Raw genomic sequence first — 23,746 nt, 5'->3', positions numbered from 1 at the left:
CAATATTAAACAACGCAGGGCCCATGACGTCACCAGCCCCGCCCCCACCTGCGCGCTGTCTCGCGCCCGGACCAATCAAGAGCAATTAAGTCAGTGCCGAGCTCAACTCAAAACAAGAGAAATACAGCAAAACAGCAAAACAACAGTAATCGGCCCTTTAATCAGGCATTTAAATGGCTTTTTAAAAGGTAAAGAAGATTAAGGATAAGGATACATTTTCTGGGATTAGAAGCGTGAATTCAGCAGTAACTGGAAATATCTGCGCTGTTAAACTGTGCTGTACTGATGTGCACAGCTTTCCACACATGCTCACGTTTACGAGCACGTGCCCAGCCATGTGGATGGAGGCCATGCGGTTACCTCCTGTCACTGGATTTGAGTGTGTGTGTGTGTGAGTGTGTGTGTGTGTGTGAGTGTACGTGCATTAGTTAATTATTGCAGGTTCAGGCCACACATCCTTAAAATACGTCTAGACATGATCAGTTTCTGTCATCAAATCTGCAGTGTGTGTGTGTGTGAGTGAGAGAGAGAGTGAGTGAAAGAGAGTGAGTGTGTGAGTGAGTGATGTGGGGGTGGAATAATGTTTACATGTACTTGATTAACTCATCACAAAGGGAGTGTGTGTGTGTGTAAGAGAGTGTGTGTGTGTGTGTGTCTCAAGGGGAGCTGATTATAAAATGTCAGTCTTTAATTAAAGTGTGAAAGCAGTGTGTGTGTGTGTAGAACTACAGAACTTTACTTTACTTACTGAATTTTATCGATTTTCTATGTGAAAAAAAAAATAATTAAAAAATAATTTAATGTATTTATTGTGTATTATTTTTGTTTCATATAGGCAGTAGGCATCTATCTATCTATCTATCTATCTATCTATCTATCTATCTATCTATCTATCTATCTATCTATCTATCTATCTATCTATCTATCTATCTATCTATCTATCTGATTATATATATATTGTAATGAAGCTCGTACTGTGGATCAGACTGAGACTGAGACTGATGATGTCACAGTCTGAAACCTGAGCGAAATGTCTGGACTGCCAGTCAAAACAATGCTCTATTCTAGACGGAGGATAAGTGCAGTGTGAAGGTAAGAGGTGTTGAGATGAACTGACGTTTAAAACAGAAGAACACATATCTACATAAATATTCCTCAGCCGTCGCCCTGCTGTCTGTCTGTCTGACTGTTTAAACGGTGTGATGGAGGAGAGATAAACTCAGCTCAGGCCTCGGGCTCCCAGTAAACCTGTCTGCTGTTCAGATCACACCAGCTTTTACATACTGGGAAGGAAACTGAGTTTAAAGCACAGAGCTGAGGAGTGTCAGTAACAGGAGAGCGTTTTATTAAGAAGAGGAAACTAGGATTTCTGGAGTAATTAAAACATACGGGCCTCGAGCGTGCATTTCACACACTTCTACATCTGAGAGGAACTCGTTAATTTAGCCATCAATGTGTGTATACAGAGAGAGTGTGTGTGTGTATACACATTTCCAGATGTCCTGACTGTATTGAAAAAGTATTGAGTTACCGGACTATACTGGACAATATTCAGTATTAATTGTAAATAATTTATATGTTTGTAATGGTATGATATATATAGTATATATGAATGTATAAATTGTATGGGAGTTTCTTCCAAAATAAAGGAAATTAACAAGACATTGATGAATAAATGCATGGATGGATGGATGGATGGATGGATGGAGGGTTTCCCACAGTGCTTTATAGTTAGGGCAGCCACCTTTACTAACCAATTTTCTGTAGGAAACCCTGGAATGGATAGATAAACAGACGGACAAACAGATGGATAAATGGATGGAAGGATAAACGGATAATAGATGGATAATTGGATAAATGGATGGATAAATGAATAGACGGATATATAAATGGATAAATGTATGGATAAACAGATAGGCGGATGGATAAACAGATAAATTCATGGACAGATGGATAAATAAGCGAACGGATGGACGGATATATAAACAGATGGATGGATGGACGGATGGATAAACAGATGAATAAAATCATGGATAAATAAACAAACAGATGGATAAACAGATAAACAGATTGATAAAGGGATAAATGGATGGACAGACAGATAAACTAACAAATGGATGAACGGATAGATAAACAGATGAATGGATGGATAGTTGGATAAAGAAATGAATCAACCAATTTATGGGTGGATAAACGGATGGACGGATAAGTGGAAAAATAAATGTCTGGATGGACAGTTGCTTGACTAATCAATTTATTTTGTGCGAAACTGGAATGGATGGATGGATGGATGGATGGATTGGTAGGTGAACAGATAAATGAATATGAGGATAGATAGATTGTGGATAGACAAATGGATGAATAGAGGGAGAGAAAATTGATGGATAAACTGAATGTGAGAGACAGATACATGGATGGATGGATGGATGGATGGATTGGTAGGTGAGTGGATAAATGAATAGCTTGATAGACAGATGGATATGAGGATATATAGACTGTGGATAGGCAAATGGATGAATAGAGGGAGAGTGAATGGATGGATAAACTGAAAGTGAGATGGATGGATGGATGGACAAATGGATAGACACATAAGATACAAATACAGCATCTGTCAATAGTTTATGTAACTATAATCTAAAATGTCCATCTACAGAGGCTTCAAAAAAGCTTTCAGGCAGTGGAAGAACGGAATACCAGAAGAGAGAGAGAGAGAGAAACAAAAAGAGAGGCATTTGAGCAAGAAGAAGAGGGGGTCGCTTCCAATTCGCCTGATGCCCGTCAAAATGAGACGTGCACAAAAGCTGGATGACACTCGAAACAGTGCGAGTGAAACACAAATGACAGGTACGCCTGAATCAGTCCCAGTCCCGTCTCCGCTCGCTAACAGCGCTAACCTTCTGACGCCACCTGAAGCGGCGGAGGGAAAGCTTTGAGGAGGAGGACTGAGAGAATTTCTATCTACAGTCGACCAAATCAGTCATTGGTAGGAGCTGAAAATAATATAATTGGCCGCCAATAAAACACTTGTGCCATTGACTTCAAACGAACCGGAGGCTGTGTGTGGACGGGTTTTAAAATCCCTCTTTCATTTATTTCAGTTTCTTTCCTTTTAACGCCTACCTTTATATTTCCGGAGCCATGAGAGCGTGTCCAGAGCAATCTCTGGATCTGAACACGTGGAGGTTTGAACAGCTTTAGCTGGGTTAACTGATAAACGAGTGAAATAATGAATGAAAGCTGGTGAGAGGAGATGGTGGAAGGAATGAAAGAATGAGGTCGAGCTTACCTGAGCCTGCAGCTGCCGCCACTGCCACCACTGCTCCTGGTTTGCTGGCTGTGGGAGTATCCTGGCAGGTCTTCTTCTTGGCCTCCAGCACAGGGTTTTCAAACTGGGTCCTCTGATTGATGTGGCTGTGGGAACACAGGACACGTTATAAAGGAGAATAAAAAAAAGCCTACAGTTCACATTGTGAAGATCCAGCCAATGGATTGATGGAGCAAATCTCCAGGCCAGGCCATAAAAACAACAGGCTGCTGCAGTCTCAGATATAGAGGGATTGTTTTGTGAGCTGTGTTTGTGTTCTGCAACAGGTCTTCATGCAAATGTTGTTTTCTTACATTTTATACAGTTTTTTATAATTGCTTCATATATGCATTATACTATATTCAGTGTATGAATCTGTATTCTGAATTCGCAAGAAGGTTGAAGAAGTACTCACCCACCCACTACTAAATCTGTCTGTCTGTCTATCAAACTGTCTATCCATCCATCCATCAATGCATCCATCCATCCACCTACCCACCCACTCATCCATTCATCCGTCTATCCGTCCATTCTTCCACCTATCCATCCACTGATCCACCCATCCATCAGTCTATCCATCAATTCTTCCATCCATCCATCCATCCATCCATCCATCCATCCATCCATCCATCCACCTACCCATTCATCCATCCACCTACCCACCCACTCATCCATTCATCCGTCTATCCATCCTCCTACCCATCCATCCATCCATCCTTCCATTCATCCATCCATCCACCTACCCATTCATCCATCCACCTACCCACCCACCCATCCTTTTATCCGTCTATCCGTCCATTCTCCCATCCATCCATCCATCCATCCACTGATCCATCTATTCACCCATCTATCAGTCTATCCGTTCATTCTTCCATCCATCCATCCATCCACACACCCATGCACGCATCCACCCAAAAAAAATCCAAACCATAACCAGTTACAATCAAGTACTGAACCAGTGCTATTGCAGTGATTAGACTGACTGACATGCCATCGATTAATTAAATGATTAAACAGTAAATCGAATCACGCTATCCAAGCCATGTATAAAATATCCGAATATCTGAACTGTTTTTTGAAGATGCTCCCTTGCCTGCCGCCCCGGTCCCGCGACTCCCGCGAGGCTTTGTAAGATAAAGAGAGCCGACGGGTCTGAGTGCATTTCCCTCTCGCTGGGACTCCATCTCCCACAATCCCCCAGAGGGAGGCAGAGAAAAACAACCCATCTCATTTGAGGCCGGTTGTTTCAGCCAGCGCTCGCACTTTACAACAGTGAGGCCTGACCTCGCTTCTAACAAGCTCCACTGCTTCCTCACCTGCAGCAGCTTGTGAATCACTGCTGCTGCTGACGCGAGAGAGCGAGAGAGCGAGAGAGAGAGAGAGAGAGAGAGAGAGAAAGAGAGGGAGAGTCGGATCTATTGAAACGCCACCTTTCTGCCGTTACAGGGTGCGTTATTTTTTTTTCACACTTTTTCTCCTAATCACAGCGGAACTTCCAGCATGTCCGGGTTCACGCTTTAGCTTCAGTTCCGTTGTGCCCTGAAGGCCAGAAGGATTGGAGCTTTCCATTTGAGAAAAATAAAAATCAAACCTGTCAAAAGCTGAAGAGTTAAGAGGTTCGCTCCCAGAAGCGACGTCCAGGCTGAAAGAATGGATGGTGAACGGTGTTAGCTGTGTTTTTTTTTCTGCATTCTGCTGTGTTCTTCACCATCTGCTCTTCCAGCTTCTATAAGCACTTAGTTGCTGACTTATGATGAATTATAACGCATTATAAATGCAACATACAGGCTATGTATGTGTTCGTCATGCTAATGCTAACATTGCTCAATGGATCAATGGCCAACAGTGTTATTTTGCATCAGTATTCTCAGCCAGTTACACTTCCAATCTGGAATTCGTCTTGTTTCCAGGGAATTAATAGATTGTTGCTATGGCATCACTTGAGTGTGGCTAGTTTGGCTATGATCTTGCTGGGTGGTTGCTACGGTATTTATTGTTGTTGCTAGAAGTTGAAAAAAATCGTAGCTATGGTATTGCTAAATGGCTGCTGTAGTATTGTAAGGTGTTGCTGTTTTGATATTTCAGGAATTTGCTAGTTGAATTGCTATTGTGTTCCTCAGTGGTTGCTGTGGTATTCTAGAAGATTGCTATGGTGTTGCTACACAGATGATCAGATGTTGTTAGGTTGTGGCTTTGTGGTCACATAGGTGAAACAATCCTTGTTATGTGGTTCTTATGGTGTTGCTCAATTGCTGCTACAGTACCTTAGGTGGTTGATATGGTATTGCTAAACATTGCCTGATGAATTGCTGTTGTATTCCTCAGTGGTTGCTAGACAGTTTTTGTCAGACAGAGTTAGACAGGGTTACTAAAATGTTAAATTGGTATGTTATTGCTAAGTGGTTACTGTGGTATCCCAGGTGACTACTATTCTGTTGCTTAGTGGCTGCTATGGTGTTGCTACACAGATGATCAGATGTTGTTAGGCTGTGGCTATGTGGTCACACAGGTGAAACAATCGTTACCATGTAGTTGTTATGGTGTTGATAATTGCTAATACAGTACTTCAGGTGGTTGATACGGTATGGTATTGTTAATTGGTTGACTGGTAAAGTACTATTGTGTTTCTTAATGGTTTCTATAGTATCCCAGATTGTTGCTATGCTGTTGCTAGATTGCTAATACAGTGCTTCAGGTGGTTGATACGGTATGGTATTGTTAATTGGTTGACTGGTAAAGTACTATTGTGTTTCTTAATGGTTTCTATTGTATCCCAGATGGTTGCTATGCTGTTGCTAGATTGCTAATACAGTGCTTCAGGTGGTTGATACGGTATGGTATTGTTAATTGGTTGACTGGTAAAGTACTATTGTGTTTCTTAATGGTTTCTATAGTATCCCAGATGGTTGCTGTGGTGTTGCTATGCTAATATTTACTAGCTGGTTGATAAAAGCAGAAGAATACTTACTCCACAAAGTAGGTGCCGTACTGCGGGTCCTCAATCTTCTCCCAGCCGTAGGGCAGCTCTGTGGAGGAACAGACAGGTGGATCAATGGAAAAAGCAGATCAATGAGGAGGTTTTAGAGCAGCATGAAGGGTCAAGATCTTCTGCTCACTTATCTGATGCGAGAGAAAAGAGGGATGATCTGTTTGGTAGGTAGAGAGGGAGGTGAGACAGAGACGAGATGAGAGGAGAGAAAAAGGGTTTGAACAGGTTTCTGATATGGATAAAATGTGCGTTTGATGTATTTTTGATTAAAACGTGGCCAAGAATCCTAGATTGCATCATCAGCCTTACTCTTTTAGTATTGCTAAAATAGTTTACATAAGAGAACTGGTACTTAGCATTCTCCTTCAAGCGTGTTCAGCCTTCCAAGGGCTTTGCAATAATGGTTGTTTTTTAAGGACAATGCTGTTAGATGGCTTTACAAGTCTCAGATAAAGTATGTGTTCCAGCCTTTACCCTTCTTACACTTTGCAGGGTTGATAAACATTTTAACCAATACATTTCCATGATTTTTTCATGACTTTTCCATGCCTTCAAGGCAAATTTTAATGACTATACGATTGGACATGGACAATAAAACCAAAAATAAACTAAAACTAGACTTTAAGCAGTTTGGACTGTGTGTCTCTCCACTCTTCCTCCAGACTCTGCTTCCCTTGATTTATTTTAAATGAAATGTAAAATTTACTGATGATCAGTGATGGTTTGGATAAAGAGTCATGTCTGTCATCTGCTGGTGTTGATCCACTGTGTTTTATTATCAAGTCTAAAGTCAGTGCAGTGTTTTGTTTCCCACAAAATCTTACAGCACTTCATATCTTACAGCTTCCCTCTGCTGATTACAACTTTTATAGAGATGCGGATTTTTAATTTTCATTTTCCAGCAGGACTTGGCACACTGCCCACACTGATACCAAAAAAAAGTACCAATTGGTCTTAGAGTATATAATATTCTAGTTTTCGGAGACACTGATTTTTGGGTTTTTATAGAAATAAACACTTAAAATAAATCAAATAAATGTAATACATTTATATATATATATATATATATATATATGAGTTTCACATTTTGAACTCAATTACTGAAATACTAAAGTAACTTTTTAATGATATTCTAATTATTTTGAGATGCACTAGTATTTATTAGTGGTTATACTGCCCAACTTTATTGAAAGCAAGAAAAAGAGTTGGATGAGGGGTAAGAAAGATAAATCAGGTGGTGAGATAGTGACTTGTTGCAGTGTGAGAGGAATGCAGGAGTGTGTGACACACACACACACACACACACACACACCCTTCATGCAAGAGGGGTGCAAGAACTTGTCGGGGAAGGATGGTACACTGATGAGTTCTCTGGCCTGCTGTTCCAGAACATCATTAGTAAGCAAACGCAGAGCAGGACTGGAATGTCTTAGTGCTCTGTGAGCTCCCGCCTGTCTGTTTGGCTGTACTGTGTGTGCCAGGAACAAAAACACTGTGTGTGTGTGTGTGTGTGTGTGTGTGCCACCATTGTGTGTTGTGTGGTGTCAACACCAACGGTGGATATGTTCTCCTGTGTGTCTCGGTTTGGAGAATAATTCCTCAGCAAACTGGCAGCGTGGTTTTCTCAGTGAGGGAGTTTCTGTGTTGTGCATGTTCTGTTTACTGTGTTTGGTAGAAAATCATCCGTCTCACCTCCTTCCTCACATTTCTCCGGAGGTTTAGCTTTCTTAGCCATCCTCGGATCCAGCCAGGTCGTAGTTTTCGTGTTGTGACTGCAGCAAAAAAGAAAAGAGAAACACACAGAGCAGCTTACTGTAGCTTATTACTGTAGCATTCATGTATCACAGCCTGCTTCTTATCTACTACTGCATATGAGTCATTCTACTGAACATTTAACATGTGACATTAATATATATATATATATATCAGAGACTGTAAAAAAAGATGGACGCTGTGTCTCCGTTCCCATTCGTTCAATGAAAATGAAGCCAAAATCTTCCTCCATGTTGGCGATCCTGAAACCCGAGTCTGTAGAGCGCAGTAGAGACCAGAGGAGGGAGAAAGACTGTGGAGAGACAGCCTACTCATTTGAATAACCCCGCCCCTGAGGGCTGCCTCGAGGTCACAGGCTGCAGAGCGGCTCGGAGCAGAGCTGACGGTCTGTTATTGGTCCCGCCCATAACCAGCCCGTTAACCATAACCACACCTTTTTAAATAGAGCTGAAAAACGTTTTAAAAACCGAATTCTGTGGGATATAAAAATTGGACAATATAAGCAGAGGTTACACTAGCTGCTGCATTTAAATAATGGAGGTAGACATTGCAGTATATTAGAAAAAAATGTGATTGAAAGTTGTTCTGTTTTGCCATTGAAACCTATGGGGATGGGTGGGGTTACACGGCTTTCTGCAGCCGAACAGCAGGGGGCGCCCGACCTGTGGTGGCTTCACTTTTGAGAGACGATGCTCTGTCCAGCTATACACAGTCTTTGATATATATTATGCTTCCATAATATATAATATATAAAATAAGAGAGCACTTCAGTTTCTGAATCAGATTCTCTGATTTTGCTATTTATAGGTTTATGTTTGAGTAAAATGAACATTGTTGTTTAATTCTATAAACTACTATGTATTTCTATGTTTCTTTAAGTTTGTTTTGGGTGTTGATTTTTCCATATTTTTTTTTTTAAATAAAGGTATGTTTTGAGATCAAGCCCACAGTCACATAATATATGTAAGTGCCAACACAATGGATGAAATCACGATTATTAAAATGATCGAGGTTATGTTCATGTATTGAACGATAAGTCGAGAATGTATTTATTGTGACAGGCCTAATTGTTATCACCTGATATCGCTAACCTGGGGCAATGCTAACAACGATAGCTGTTTAAACGGAGCGCAGCAAACTCGGATATGAAGTAATTCCCTGTAATTGTACGTATGGGAATCTGTACAGGCAGAAAGGAAGAACTTTTTCACATTCTGCTTCCACATCCCTCTGTATGATTTGCATTAACCTCTGGCGTCATGTAAAACAAGCCTCCAGCCTCGTCAACATCAGGCCTGCTCAATGTAGCACTGCAGCTCACCAGCTTTTCATAAAGTGCCCTATTTAAAACCTGGATATTTAGGGCTGCTTCCTTATTTAGCCCAGCAGGTAAAGTGAGCAAATCTCACCTGCATCCGAGCAGCATGCTTACCTAAACTCTGCTCCACTCAGCAGCTCTGCACAGCGCCCAGTGTTTGTTTAGCTTTTGCAAATGACAAGGAAAAGCTAAGTAGCCGAGTATCGGTTGCCAGATAAGCCCACAAAAGTCAGCAGGAAGTTGCAGGTAATGGGGTTTCACTGATACTGTTTAGCGGCAGCAGCTTGGGCCATTACAACAACAACATCAATAGCTGTGTATGGCTTCAATAATCCTTTTATTCTTCACAGATGCTGTCAGAGTCTGTTTGTTACAAATGGTACGTTTACACTAAAAGTGACTGCATTTACTAGAAAAACCAATGCTATCAGCTAGGAAATAACAGCTGCTGTAAATAACAGGACGCCGCTAGCTCCAATCTCTGCTGAATTTGAAGGGAAAACATAACGATAACAAAATAATAAGCTTCAGCGTCCTTCCCGGATTCATTTCAGTAATCAGCGCTGCAAAAATTGTAGCTTGCAGTAAGTGAATTTTTGTCACAATATGATTTTCTGAGACGAATGTGAAACATAATCTGCGCTTAAAATCACAGGTCAACTGCATTTTTCAATAAAAGGAGAGCAAGAGATGATCATTTTTGTCCAGATTAATTGGATTTAGTGTAACATCTCATTTAATACTGGATAAAGAAAAGTGTGTAGTCATGTGACTCAAACACAGAACCTTTGTCAATTTTTAAAGAATTTTATTATTAATAAAAATCAAAGTAAAATGTTTTATTAATAATTATTGTATTAATAATCTTTTTTTTTTTTTTAATTGCAAGTTTACACTATTTTCATTTTCCATTAAATCCAACAACAGATTATATCTGTCCAATATAATTTAATCTTCTCAGACAGAAAGTGCTTTATTATTATTGTGACATTCTGGATCATTTACTTTCTGTGAAAATGTCTAGTTTAGTTTATATTGCACAAAAAAAAAACTACTGAAATGTATTTTTTCTCAATATCCTGAAGCCCTAGTTTATACTATTGATATATATATATATCATACATGTTACATTACATAAACAGATTTTATCCCATGTAATTTTGGAGCATTTCTATTGGTCTAATCATTGAGGATTTTTTACCCAATGTATTTTTTTTTTTTTTACAATATTCTCTCTATAGGAGAAAATTCTAAACAAAACGAAATATTTGAGGACAGTTTCTACTTATTTGCTGGAAACAAAAAAAGTATCTCCAAAATCTGTGTGGTTGGTGTGGCGCAGTGGATAACACCACTACCTGCCAGTGAGCTATCATATTATGTGGGAGACTGGGGTTCAATTCCTATTCTGGGCTACACCAATAAGAGTCCTTGGGCTAGACTCCTAACACTACATTATTGGCCCAAGTCTGTAATAGAAATAACCTTGTACTGTACACTCTGGATAAGAGCTGATTAAATAACATATTGTTTATTCTATTCTATCTAAGCCATATTTGAAGCACTTTTATTTAAATTTAAAAAATGTGAAATTGGCACATTTAGATCAGATTTTAAAAGGAAAATTTTTCTTTGCATGAACGCAACAATACACATGTATCATATCAGTCAGCAAACGATTTGTTAACAACTAAATCTATTTAAATATATATATTTTTAGTTCTCATACACAAACATGGCAGTCTACTATTGCTCATGCCTTGTATTTACAGTGTGAAACATACTGATATTAACTCACATGATATTTATCTTTTCTCTGTAGCCAGTTATCAGTTAATCACACTTACAGATAAATAAAGCACTGACTCAATGCTGAAACTCTTCCAGCAGCAGTATGATCAGCAGATCTGAACCCCGCTGAGGATGAGGCTGAGGGTGTGTGTTGGGGTAAATCACTCACTCTATGAAGTAGACCATGCCCGTCTCTGTGTAGGCCATCTCCCAGTTCTTGGGCAGGGGCTCCTGGCTCTCGTCCCTCGGCAGCGTCCCCCAGGCACGGAAGTCCATGGCCATGCCGGCCTGAGTGTAGCTGGGCACGGCCCTCCTCCACTCCACGCCCTCTTTATGCTCTGCAGCACCAGGAGGAAAAGAGAGAACGAGAGAAAGAAAGAGAGAAAAAAGAGAGAGAGAGAGAGAAGTAGTTGTGAGGGCAGGTGAACAAACGCAGGTATCCAGGTCTTACGTAGTCAGTACAGCTCTCCTCTCTCTCTCCTTCTCTCTCTCTCTCTCTCTCTTTCTCCAACAGTTCCCTCTTAAATGAGGTCTCCTGCTGACTACAGGTAGAGAGAGAGAGAGAGAGAAAAGTAGAGAGGGAGTCAGAGCCAGAGAGAGAGAGACAGAGAGAGAGAGAGAGAGAGAGAGAGAGAATTTGCATATTAATGCTAAAGCTAAAGGGAGTGTCCCAAAGTCCAGCCAGCCAAACCTGCCCACACTTCCTCAAACCTGTGGCCAGAAAAACGAGACGTGCCGGTGATGGTGGACAACATGTCAAAAATATGGTGTTTTCATCATAATAAATCAAATAACTTTTATTTAAATATGCTAATTATGCTACATATGCTAATTTAAACTCAACTCATTTAAAATTATCTGGAGAAATCCACAATTTTAAATGTTAATAGATTTTTTTTAAAGTTTGTCATATCTTGTTTACCAGCGCTGGAGTCTTGGGTTCAAGTCCCTACCTGGGTGGGTGTGTCTAGCCAGACACCGCCGGTCACGATCATTACCATCCAATGCACTGTCCACTGTGGGTGGTAATGCCTTCCTTGCGTTATAATGAGTTAACACGTGACAATGTTAAGTGGCCATTGTTCAACTTCGCTCGATAACAAGATAACACCTCACAACATACAGTAAGTGCACTTAAAATCTGTGCAGCATTACACTTCAGTTTACTTCAACAGCAGCATTAGCGCTAAGCACTAGCTCTTTTGTCACTTGAAGGTGAATATTCTGAGCTTGTTGCCTGTTTCTAACCGCAGATAGCACTGCTGGAGCAGCATTAGCATTAGCCGCTAACCACTGTTCACAGGTGACTATATCGGACTGTAGTCTGCATGTTTACTGTGTTAAATAAAGCTACGTTGGACAAACCGCTAGCTAATATCACCCTGTCTTACCGGAACACTCAGGGTTCCTCAGTCCGAGGTCCTAGTGCTTATGGGCGGCATTTACTAGCAGTTAGCTGCTAATGCTAATGCTGCTGCACCCAGCCTTAGTGGAAATCTGGAAAATTAGAAAGTTTACTGTAAAGAAACAGAAGCAGAGATGTTTTTGTGTAGATGAACATCCAACACAAAGTTTTGACTTTAAAAGAAAATGTTTCTTTTAAGAATTAAGAATTTCCTTAGCTTAGATTAGCTTTACTGCTGAATTAGAAGAAAAACATGGCGACACCCCTGTTCCTTACTAGTGTCGCATTATGCGCCTCATAATCCGGTGCGCCTTATAGTGCAAAAAATACGATATGCAGGTTCAAATCAATTTACATGTGACTTTTGACTGACTATGTCAGTGTGTACGCTAACAGAATATAACAGTTAATCTGTATTCTAGAAGGACTGCTAATACCTATGGTACTCACAATAGCATGGGGGTCATGTTAAATGTAAATTGCCATAATAATATATCAGCACATTTCCCACCCTTTTATGTATAAATGTGAGAGCGCTATTATCTCCAGCTTTTTCATCAGCCTGCCTGACCCTGCCTTACCTCTGCTGAAGGCCTGGAGGCCAGGATGTAAATGTGCTGCTTACACATGAGCAGACAAACCGTAGAAAAGAGTCGAGCATAAAAACGCCCACGTTATATTCTGCTGACAATAAGCTTCGTTTTATAGTCGGAGTCGAACCGTCAACATGCATGAAATAGTTTCTGCAGTTTACACTCACAGGGCATCCAGGGTATATACAGTAACAGTGCTGCTCTATCGCTCAATACACCAGGAAAAGGGGGAGTAAGTGAGAAACCTGAGAGAGAGAGAGAGAGAGAGAGAGAGAGAGAATGCAACAGGAACAAACAGGACTGAAAAAAGGCAGATCATTAATAAAAGATGATGTAAAGTTAAGGTGAGATCTACAGTGGTACTTTAAAGTAGAAGTGTGTTTGTTGAAGTGTATCGAAGCACAAACAAAAGGGATTTCTGAGGAGCTGAGGAGAAGAATTGTTGATGTTTATCAGTCTGGAAAAGGTTACAAAACCATCTCTAAAAACTTTGGACTCTACCAATCCACCGTCAAACTGATTTTTTAAGAAATTTAAGACCATTATTACCCTCTTAGGGTGGACAAGCAACAAAGGTCACACTAAAAGCAATGTACGTAATACTGCACAAGGTCACAGAGGAACCCAAGGTACCTTCTAAGCAACTGAAGGCCCCGAAGGCACTGCACAGCAATGGTGTGAATGGCAGGAATGCAAGGAGAAAGCTGCAGCTCTTTAAATGATGACATCAAAATATGTATTAAATTAAATGCATTATGTTGGGAAAAACACTGCATTTCAGCATAAAAACGCTTATCCCACCTGTAAAACATGGTGGTGGTAGTTTTACATGGTTTGAGTCTGTTTTTCTGCACCCGATCCAGGACAACCTGCCATCACTGACAACAGAACAATGAGTTCTGATTTATATCAGCTGAATTCTGAAGAACAATACTACAACATCTGTCTGTGAGCTAAATCTCAAGAAAGCGTGGGTCACGCAACAAGACAATGACCCTAATCATACAAATCGTTATAGCAAAGAAAGATTAAAGAAGGATGAAGATCCATTTTTGAAACAGCACTTCATGGTTTCCTTTGCTGACAACTTTCATGGAGATGTGGATTTCATTTTCCAGCAGGACTTGAGAAAAGTAGTACCAATTAGTCTTATATAATATTTTAATTTTCTGAGACACTGACTTTTGGGTTTTCATTGGTTGTAAGCCATACTCTGTGTGTTATACACATCTATATAACATATATAAAATTGTACATTTTGAACTGAATTACTGAAATAAAGCATCTTTTTTTAATGATATTCTATTTTTTTTAAAATGCACTAGTAAAACAACTGCACAGACTAGACAAACCTTTACACACCTCTAGAGAACAGCAGAAACAGTGTACTTTACATCAACTGCTCCAAACCAGGCCGTTTTAGTCATTAAAAGCAGCTCCTCGGCCAAAACCCAGAGCGAATCAGGCCTCCTCTTCATTTGCACTTGGCTCAGGAGTTCAGAGGAGCAACACAGCCCCTTTTCAACTCTCCCGACCACTTACTCTATTGTCTGAATGCCAGCAGAATGAAGTCCCGTCCAAACAGACCAGCAGACAGCTGTGAGGAATCCTGTCCAACTGAATCCGATCCTAGGCCTTTACACTCTGGACCAGCGCGGACGCCCTATTCCAGACCGCGAGCCAATCAGAGCGCTCTGAATAAGTGCTCTCCAATCAATCCAATCCCTCTGCTCAGCACTAATGTGATGAATCACTGAGGTGAACGCCGAATAAAGGCTGGAAAGCAGCTTAAAACAATAAGAGTGTGGGCGGGGTGAACCCCAGGGTTGTCTGCTAGGTCCTCTTGAGTTCTGACTTCTGCTGCTCCCCCTGATCCCAAAAAAAACCCTGATGATCAGTCACGGCCAAGCCTGGCATTCCTAACACCAGATACACATTTTCATAACAGTATCCTGAGCATGAAGCTAATGCTGTTTTGATGTCAGTATCATTACAGCAGTAATGAGAGAATCTGCCTGTAGGCTCTTCATGTAACTGCCAGCTCTCTATTTCTCAGAAAAAAATGCGTTTTTGCTCTAAATAAGAAGATTTTTACTCTAACTATTGGTTGCATTTATAGATACATTCACCAAACTTGACGTTTGGTAACATAGAGAGTACCAGTAAATAAAAATGTATTAAATATGTTATTATATTCCTTCATACTGTGAAAAAACGCATAAGGAATCATGTATTAACTTAAAAAAATGTTGTTAAACAAACCAAAATAATCCATGTAAAGCATTTAGCTGGCTGTTAACTTTTGGTTTCTGAGGCTGGTAACTCTAATTAACTTATCCTGTGCAACAGAGGAAACTCTTGATCTTCCTTTCCTCAGGCAGTCCTGATGAGTGCCAGTTTCATCACAATGTAATGTTTTGATGGTCTTTGTGACTGCAGGACACTTGAGGATACTTTCAAAGTTTTTAAAATATGTTTTGGATTCACTGACCTTTATTTCTAACATTTTTCTTATTTTTATTTTGTATTTTACTTAGTTTAATAGTTCTTGCTCCTCATAATATGGATTAAACATTACTCAAATAGGGCTATTTGCTGTATACCTGTAACTCTACCTCTTCAAAGCAGTGTGTAAGACTGGTGGAGGAGAACATGATGCCAAGATGTACGAAAACTATGACTAAAAAACACCAAATATTGATTCCTGAACTCTTAAAACTTTATGAACTTATTTTTTTCTCTGCATTATTTGAGGTCTGACAGCTCTGCATCTTTTTTTTTGTTATTTCAGCCATTACTCATTTTCTGCAAATAAATGATCTAAATGAGAATATTTTTATTTGGAATTTGGGAGAAATGTTGTCTGTAGTTTATAGAATAAAACAACAATGTTCATTTTACTCAAACATAAACCTATAAATAGCAAAATCAGAGAAACTGATTCAGAAACTGAAGTAGTCTCCTAATCCACGTTCAATTCTGAAACTGCACACACTACTAACACCACTGTTCATCTAAATAGCATCTTTCTACCAAAATAAGAGAGAGAAAAAACATGTCCAAGACAGCAGTTCGTTAATAAATCTGGCTTTTTCCAGCATGACACTGCAAAACTCTCAACAACTTCTACTGAAAGCTCCCCTCAGACCAGGACTTGGCAGCTTAAATTACCTCAGCAGCAGCAGCAGCAGATTCACAGCAATCTCCCTCCACACAAGATTAAGCATCCCTCAGAAAAAAGCATCACATCACACTTCACCCAGCAAGCTCCTTCTGATATTTATCTCTGTGAATATTTACCTCCTCAGATCAGTCTCGTTTAGAGCTGACCTCAGCAACCAAACAAACTTATGCTGTTGTTTTCTTTAAGGTGGAGGAGAGGAAGGATAGAGCCAGAGTAACAGAATGGAGAACCAAATCAGTAGATCCTCACCAACCCTGAGTTCAGAATCCAATATGGCTGCCTCGCACATCAACAATAGTAAAAGCAAAGAACTTCCAGAGAGGAGAATAATACCCACTTGAGAATGTCTTCCAGGTTCGTCAGACCCCCAGGTGGCGCTCCAGAGTGAGTCCAATATAAATGGGTTCATATGGTGTGATTGAGCTAACCCAAGGCCCTTTCTCAATATGAACTATACAAGTTTTGGACTTTGTAAGTTAGTAAGTAAGTAAGTTCTGCTGGCGAGTGCATACTCCCGAGGACAGGAGGACATAGGACTTTTATTCTGTAGTTAGAACAGCTGTGTATTTGATGACGTCACTCTCTCAGGGGAGCGGAAAGTGTTGTTAAAAAAAATGCAGTACTATTTTTAAAACCTATAACTTGTAAGTTATGTAAGTTGTAGGATATCAGACTGTAAGAAGTCCTCACAAGTCACCTTCCACTTATCCTCCATAATCAGGGAGGAGCTATAACAAGATCACATTCAGGTATTTATTGTGTACTTAAATTATGAACTTCTAAATGAAACAGTAGCTGAGCTGCCATTTTGGTGTTGGGTTAGAAGTTGGATAAGGGTCTCCACTGGAAATTTTACATATTTTGAGAGAACCACTGCATGTTTTTCAGCTTTTCATAGTCTCTCATGTTTTCAACAAAGCTTACTAAGCATGACAATGTTTATGGAGATGCGGATTTCATTTTCCAGCAGGATTTGGAACACTGCCCACACTGCCAAAAGCACCAATTGGTCTTGTATAATATTATAATTTTTTGAGACACTGATTTTTGGGTTTTCATTGGCTGTAAGCTTTATAATCATCAACATTAAAAGAAATAAACGCTTAAAATAGATCAATCACTCTGTGTTTAATACGTCTATATAATATATGAGTTTCACATTTTTTACTGAATTACTGAAATAAAGTAATTTTTTTTATGATTTTCAATATTGTTTTGAGATGCTCTAGAATATGTGTGCATAACACGTCTAGTTTACAGTCTAAAATAAGTTTACGAAACCTCTGGCATAGTGCACTAATCACAATAATAAGTTGTATTCATTTTCAGGATGAACCTGTTGTCTGTTTGTGAAAGTGATTTTTGCCGCTGTTTTCCCAGCTACCTGTGAGGTGTTTCTTCTCACCTGTGACTCCGTTAACGAGCGCAGGCCGCTCCTCCTCTTCCTCCTCCTCAGGTGCTGCGCTGTCCTTCCTCTCCATCTTACTAACGGAGGTGGTTCTCTTGCGCTGCACTTCAGAGTCGAACTCCTCGTCGAACAGCACCTGATCCACCAGGTCAGGCTGGACAGGGCTGGGCTCGGCCGGGGGTTTAGGAGTGCCGTAATAATTACCTGCAGAACAGAGCAGAGCTAACGGTTAATACCTAACCACGGTTAACCAGGAAACACAGGAAACACACCGGTTAGTTTTTATTTATAAGAGACTCTCCAATCATTTGCCAGAACACATCACTTTATTGATGAATGTAAATAACAGTAATTATCAGACTTGCTCTGGTTTTTAAGAGTTTTTACTAAACTGGGAACATTTATTTAGCTACAGAACAGCACCAATGAACTGAAAATCACTACAGGAAACTCTAAAGCTGTAAAACTTAGATATCAAACCACTTTCAGACATCCTGTACCTGCTTTACTTAATCTTATTTATTCTTAACTTTTATTTCCTATTTTAGTTCTTCTCTAAGTTCTTTATTTTATTTATTTATTTTGTATGTATTATTTTTTATAGTTTTGTACTATTGTTTTTTTTTTACTTATTTTGATTTTCTTTTATAATTATAACTACTAGTTTTATTGCTATTATTATTCATTTTTCATTATTTATTCATTTTATTTGTATTTTTATATTGTACTATGTAAAAGTTAGTTTTAGCTTAATTGTAATTTTATTATTATTATTACTATTATTTTATTTTTAATCTATTTTTATCTTTTATTTACAGTTATTTTTAAATAATTAAATGTAGTTATTATTATTTGTCATGTCAATCCCTCAGTGTATTTCCAAAACAAAATAAAGGTTGATTCTTTACAATGTCGATTATTTCTCGACAATGTCGATTATTTAAATTTGTCGAATACAAATGTAATTCTCGACTAATCGTTAATTTGTAATAGTACTGCATTAGTGCTGGGAAAAGTAACGCAATGGGAGAAGAAAGAGTAAATGGCTTATGACATATTTAATCACTAAATATCAGTAATTTCAACTTCAGTACAAACAACGTTCAGGTATTTAAATGCCATGTAAATGTCATGTTTTGCTGATTATATTGTTTTTAGTGATGGAAGACAGGGCAGAAAAAATCGTTGACTAATCGACTAATCGAAAAAATAATCGTCAGATTAGTCGACTACCAAAATAATCCTTAGTTGCAGCGCTAGCGTCTACACTACACTACAGAGCCTGTTTCTGAGCTTAAAGGCCTAAATAAAAGGAAGGAAACAACAAGGCAAGACCAAAGCATAACGATATTATGGGAGTTTTTCCTGAAAAAAAAAAATAATAAAACATGCAGCAAAAGCTGGAGCTTCAGAATGAAACAGGAATCTTTTCAGAAGAGTCGCCGCTGGTGAGCATGGTGTCGGAGACCTCGCATTAAAAAGTTAATTGCGCTGCATTATTTACACCCTCAGTTGGCACGCGTCCTCGCGCCGCTCGTCCGGGCCGAGTGTCAGACGCTGTTTTTAGTAAACTGCCGGAGCAGAATTGGCTTTAATAAATTCCTAATTGAAACTCCTCGTGTGAATTAATCACAGCCGTTATTGCGCCGGTAATTTATGTAGTGCCTGGCTTGTAATAATAACAGGAGATGTCAAAAGGGGATTTGTCAGTTTAGACCTATTAATTACCCTCTCCACTCCGCCCGGTGCGGGAGCGGGCAGGAGGGAGGCGGGCCTGTGATTAAACCATCCCTATTGCAGCCGTGTGTTAACTCAGAGCATCCTATCTCAGGCTTTCCTGTGTTAAATACACCCTTAACACAGCCTCCAGCTGAGTGCTGGGAGAATTTTACTATTGTTGATTATGGCTAATAAAATCAATCAACCTTTATTTAAACTCGGAGTACATTGTGAATGGCCCTCATTTACAATGCAGCCAAGCAATTAGAATAAAATAAGTATAAGTAATAAAAATTATAATAATTTTAAAAATATTAAGATATAAAACAAATAAGGTAAAAATAATCATTTAAGGTAATATAACTAATAAAAATAGTTTAATTTTAACAAATGAATAAATAAAAACTAAACACATAAACGAGTAAAATAGAAATAAGCAATACCTTAAAATAATAAAAGAAAAGCAATTAGAATAAAATAAGTAATAAAAAAAATAAACAACATTTTAATAAGTTATAAGAATTATTTAAAAAAAAGGATAATAATTAAAAGATATTAAGATATAAAACAAATAAGGTAAAAGTAATCGTTTAAGGTAACAGAACTAATAAAAATTCAACTACAAATGAATAAATAAAAAATAAACACATAAAAGAGTTAAAAAGAAATAAGCAATACTTAAAAATAATAAAAGAAAAGAAAGAAACTAAAAATAAATGTGGAAAAAACAGCTAAAACAAACCAACATTAAAAACTAAAAAGTTAACTAAAATAAATAAAAAATAAAAATAAAGAAACTTAAAAATACCAAATATCATAAAAAAATAAATAAATAAAGTGAGCTAAAACAGTGGCAGGCTGTCTGAAAAAATCAGTGTTTCAGAAAATTTGAATATTATATAAGATCAATTGGTACTTTTGGCAGTGTGGGCAGTGTGCCAAGTCCTGCTGGAAAATGAAATCTTCCTCATCTCCATAAAAGTTGTCTTAAGCAGAGGAAAGCATGAAGTGAAGCGTGAATTGTCTGGAAGTGTCTCTCCAGTTCTCTGTGACTCAGTTTAACCCTTTGTGGATGAAGGATACAGTACTGCAAAGCGGATAAATATAGAATATCACTAGTTCTAGGCTTTCCAGGTCTTTGTTGAGCAGCTGTAGAAGTGCATTGTGGTCCGTATTGATAATAAGGCTTCTTAAATCACACGGGTGGAGCTGCAGGGGTCTGTGGGCTCCTGAGGGCTGGTGGTTTATCAGGCGCCGGGGGGACGCTGCGTGCTGGCGTGTGATAGGCAGAGTTCAAAGGAAGCTGCAGCCAATAAGCCACACAGGCACTGAAGCACATTTTCCCACAGACTGACACACTGCCACTGCTGAGAGCTGCTAACTCGGTGGTGTGTGTTACCTGATCCCCCGTGAGTCTCGCTGCTCTCGCACACAGCTCTCGCACACAGCTCTCACACACATTTATTTACACCTGTAGCTTCTGCGCTATCGTGTCCAGCCCACACACCTCCAGACGTTCGTTCATTTGCAGAAATGAAGCCACAGGTCCCTGAATTTAAACTGAATGACTGAAATGTAGTAAATTTTCACTGATACTCATTTTGATGCACTAGTATGTGAAGATATTTACTCTCACACCAGACAGCTTCTTCTTCTTCTTCTTCTTCTTTTTATTATTATATACCACTGTTTCCACAGTGGGTCATGTTGGAGGTTGGAGCCATGATGCTCACACCAACAGATGCTGAGCTCAGCAGTGTTTTGCGTGGGTTAGCCACAATGCTAACAGCCAGGCTTGCCAGGGCTGGAGCCACGATGCTAAAAGATAAAGCAGCTAAACTCTGCTGGTGCCAGTTCAGCATCACTTTTCACATTTTGTATTAGTTTATTTTATAAACTTCCACTTAACAAACTGTCTGATTTTATAATGAAAGATGACTCAAGCTGTACAGCGCTAGGATAGTAATGTTAGCTAACTTAAGCTAAGCTAACTTAACATTTTCTTGTTTATTTAAAAAGAATGACTTGTCTTGACTTGTGTAAAATTTGCTCTCGTGTGATGGCATACTGTGGCTTTAAAAGGGGAACTAAACCCCCTGATTTTTGCTGACTCCACTCTCACATGGTGATGTATGGGTTTAGAAGCAGAGGGGCAGGAGGAAGAGCTGATTTGCCTTTTTTAAATTTTAAATCCTAATGAATAAGAGGGAGTAATCTGCCTTCTAAATTTGGGGGTAAAAAGATATAAAATTTGAAATAATTTATTGAAAAACAAAAGAACTCTGCAGATTTTTGCAATTTCTCACCACCCTATGAAGCATCCTTCTAAAAACTAACTGCCAATAAAGTTACATTGAAAAATAAAATAAAAAAACACTAAAATGTTAACTAAAATTATAGAATGTCTGGTAGAAATATTGAAGAATGACTGCAATATGGCAGCTATAAACAGAATAATAAACTACAGCCTTCTTTGCAGTAATAAAAACAAGCTCTATCTGGAAATAGTTTATAAAGGTAAAACTTATCGCAGTATTAATTGCAAAATATGATCATATTTTAATGTGTCTTTTTTCCAACAGAAGTCAGTCCTCATCAGTTAGCCTTGTTTGTGCTCTGAGAACATAGAAAAATGAGAAAGTTCACTACAGGGTTGGAAAAACGGGCAAAAACTGACAAACCCAGCTCAGATAAACAACCCAGAGAAACATGAAATATTAACTCCTTCCAAGCTATCGCTCTTCCAGCCAGCCTTCTCCCCTGCCACAGCTCCTCACACGCTCATCCATCACGCCTCAGCCCTCCACCTCCACCTCCGTCTCCACCCACAACTCAGATGTGAGCGTGCACAGGGCTTCAGCCTGGTCACGTGGCAGCAGCTGGGCCAGATAAATCACTCATAAACTCGCCATTACTCAGAAACCAGGTATCGGGTGGCAAGTGGGAGAAGTGAGAATCAGAGGGGAGGAGAAGAAAGTGAAAAAGTATGGGGGGAGGGGCATCTTCTGAGATTTGTGATGTCATTTGTCAGCAGTAACTCTCTTTTATATAATTTTATTTTAAAATTTAGCTACTCAGCTGTATAGCTCTGGAAAAAAAAAAATAAGAGACCACTTCAGTCTCTGAATCAACATTTCTCCCAAATTCCAAATAAAAATATTGTCAATTAGAGCATTTATTTGCAGAAAATGAGAATTTAGCTTTCAGACCTTAAATAATGCAAAGAAAACAAGTTCATATTCATAAAGTACGTTTTGAGAGTTCAGAAGTAATCAATATTTGGTGGAATAACCCTGGTTGGTTTTTAATCACAGTTTTAATTTCATGCATCTTGGCATCTCATGTTCTCCTCCACCAGCCTTACACACTGCTTTTGCAGTTCAGTTTGGTGGTTTGATGGTTTGTGATCATCCATCTTCCTCTTGATTATATTCCAGAGGTTTTCAATTTAGTAAAATCAAAGAAATTCATAATTTTTAAATGCTCTCTTATTTTTTTCCAGAGCTCTATATGAACCATCTAACAGCCAGGAAAGAGAGGACACTACTACATTGGTGGTTTTATACGCCATTAATAAATAATAATGTTCTTAGAAATGCTGTTGTTTTGAATGTTTTTTCCTCTCCTTCAGCCTTCAGAATGAATGGATTTATAAAGTCAATGAACTGTAAATCATTTAGACGAGAATAAAGCAAAATAAAACAGAATTAGACATAACCCTGGTGCTTATCAGTGAATAGGAGACACACACACACACACTCTACACAAGTGCAACCTATGAATAAACATTCAATTCACCAGGGCTCATATATCATTCCAGAGACTAAGTATGTTATTACTGTGCAGTGACTCAACACTATCCTTTCCTATTCCTAGAAAGCATACACAATCTCACACACACAATCACATTCACACAATTACATTCAAGAATTTCCAGGAATATATACAGTATATACAGTATACAGCTCTGGAAAAAATAAGAGAGCACTTCAGTTTCTGAATCAGTTTCTCTGATTTTGCTATTTATAGGTTTATGTTTGAGTAAAATGAACATTGTTGTTTTATTCTAAAACTACAGACAATATTTCTCCCAAATTACAAATAAAAATATTCTCATTTACAGCATTTATTTGCAGAAAATGAGAAATGAGCTTTTAGACCTTAAATAATGCAAAGAAAACATAGAACATTTTAATAAAGTTTTACATTTTTAAGTTCAGAAATCAATATTTAGTGGAATAAACCTGGTTTTTAATCACATT

General features: G+C 38.8%; 1 protein-coding gene across 2 annotated transcripts in view; it reads right to left on the bottom strand.

Annotated features, from left to right (window-relative positions):
• The window catches only part of magi3a (membrane associated guanylate kinase, WW and PDZ domain containing 3a), a 200,525-nt gene that overhangs the window by 38,235 nt on the left and 138,544 nt on the right, over positions 1–23,746 (bottom strand). For both annotated transcript variants that reach the window (XM_022677132.2, XM_022677131.2), the window contains exons 4-8: positions 17,763–17,969; positions 11,345–11,513; positions 7,986–8,065; positions 6,273–6,330; positions 3,287–3,411 (exon numbers count right to left, since the gene is read on the bottom strand). In XM_022677132.2, the coding sequence (XP_022532853.2) occupies positions 3,287–3,411; positions 6,273–6,330; positions 7,986–8,065; positions 11,345–11,513; positions 17,763–17,969 (639 nt within the window). The remainder of the gene's footprint in view (positions 1–3,286; positions 3,412–6,272; positions 6,331–7,985; positions 8,066–11,344; positions 11,514–17,762; positions 17,970–23,746) is intronic.

The sequence above is a fragment of the Astyanax mexicanus genome, chromosome 13 (assembly GCF_023375975.1).
Source record: "Astyanax mexicanus isolate ESR-SI-001 chromosome 13, AstMex3_surface, whole genome shotgun sequence".
NCBI classification, from domain to species: Eukaryota; Metazoa; Chordata; class Actinopteri; order Characiformes; family Acestrorhamphidae; genus Astyanax; species Astyanax mexicanus.
Note: the sequence above shows the minus strand (reverse complement) of the source record. Positions and strands in the feature narration are given on the sequence as shown.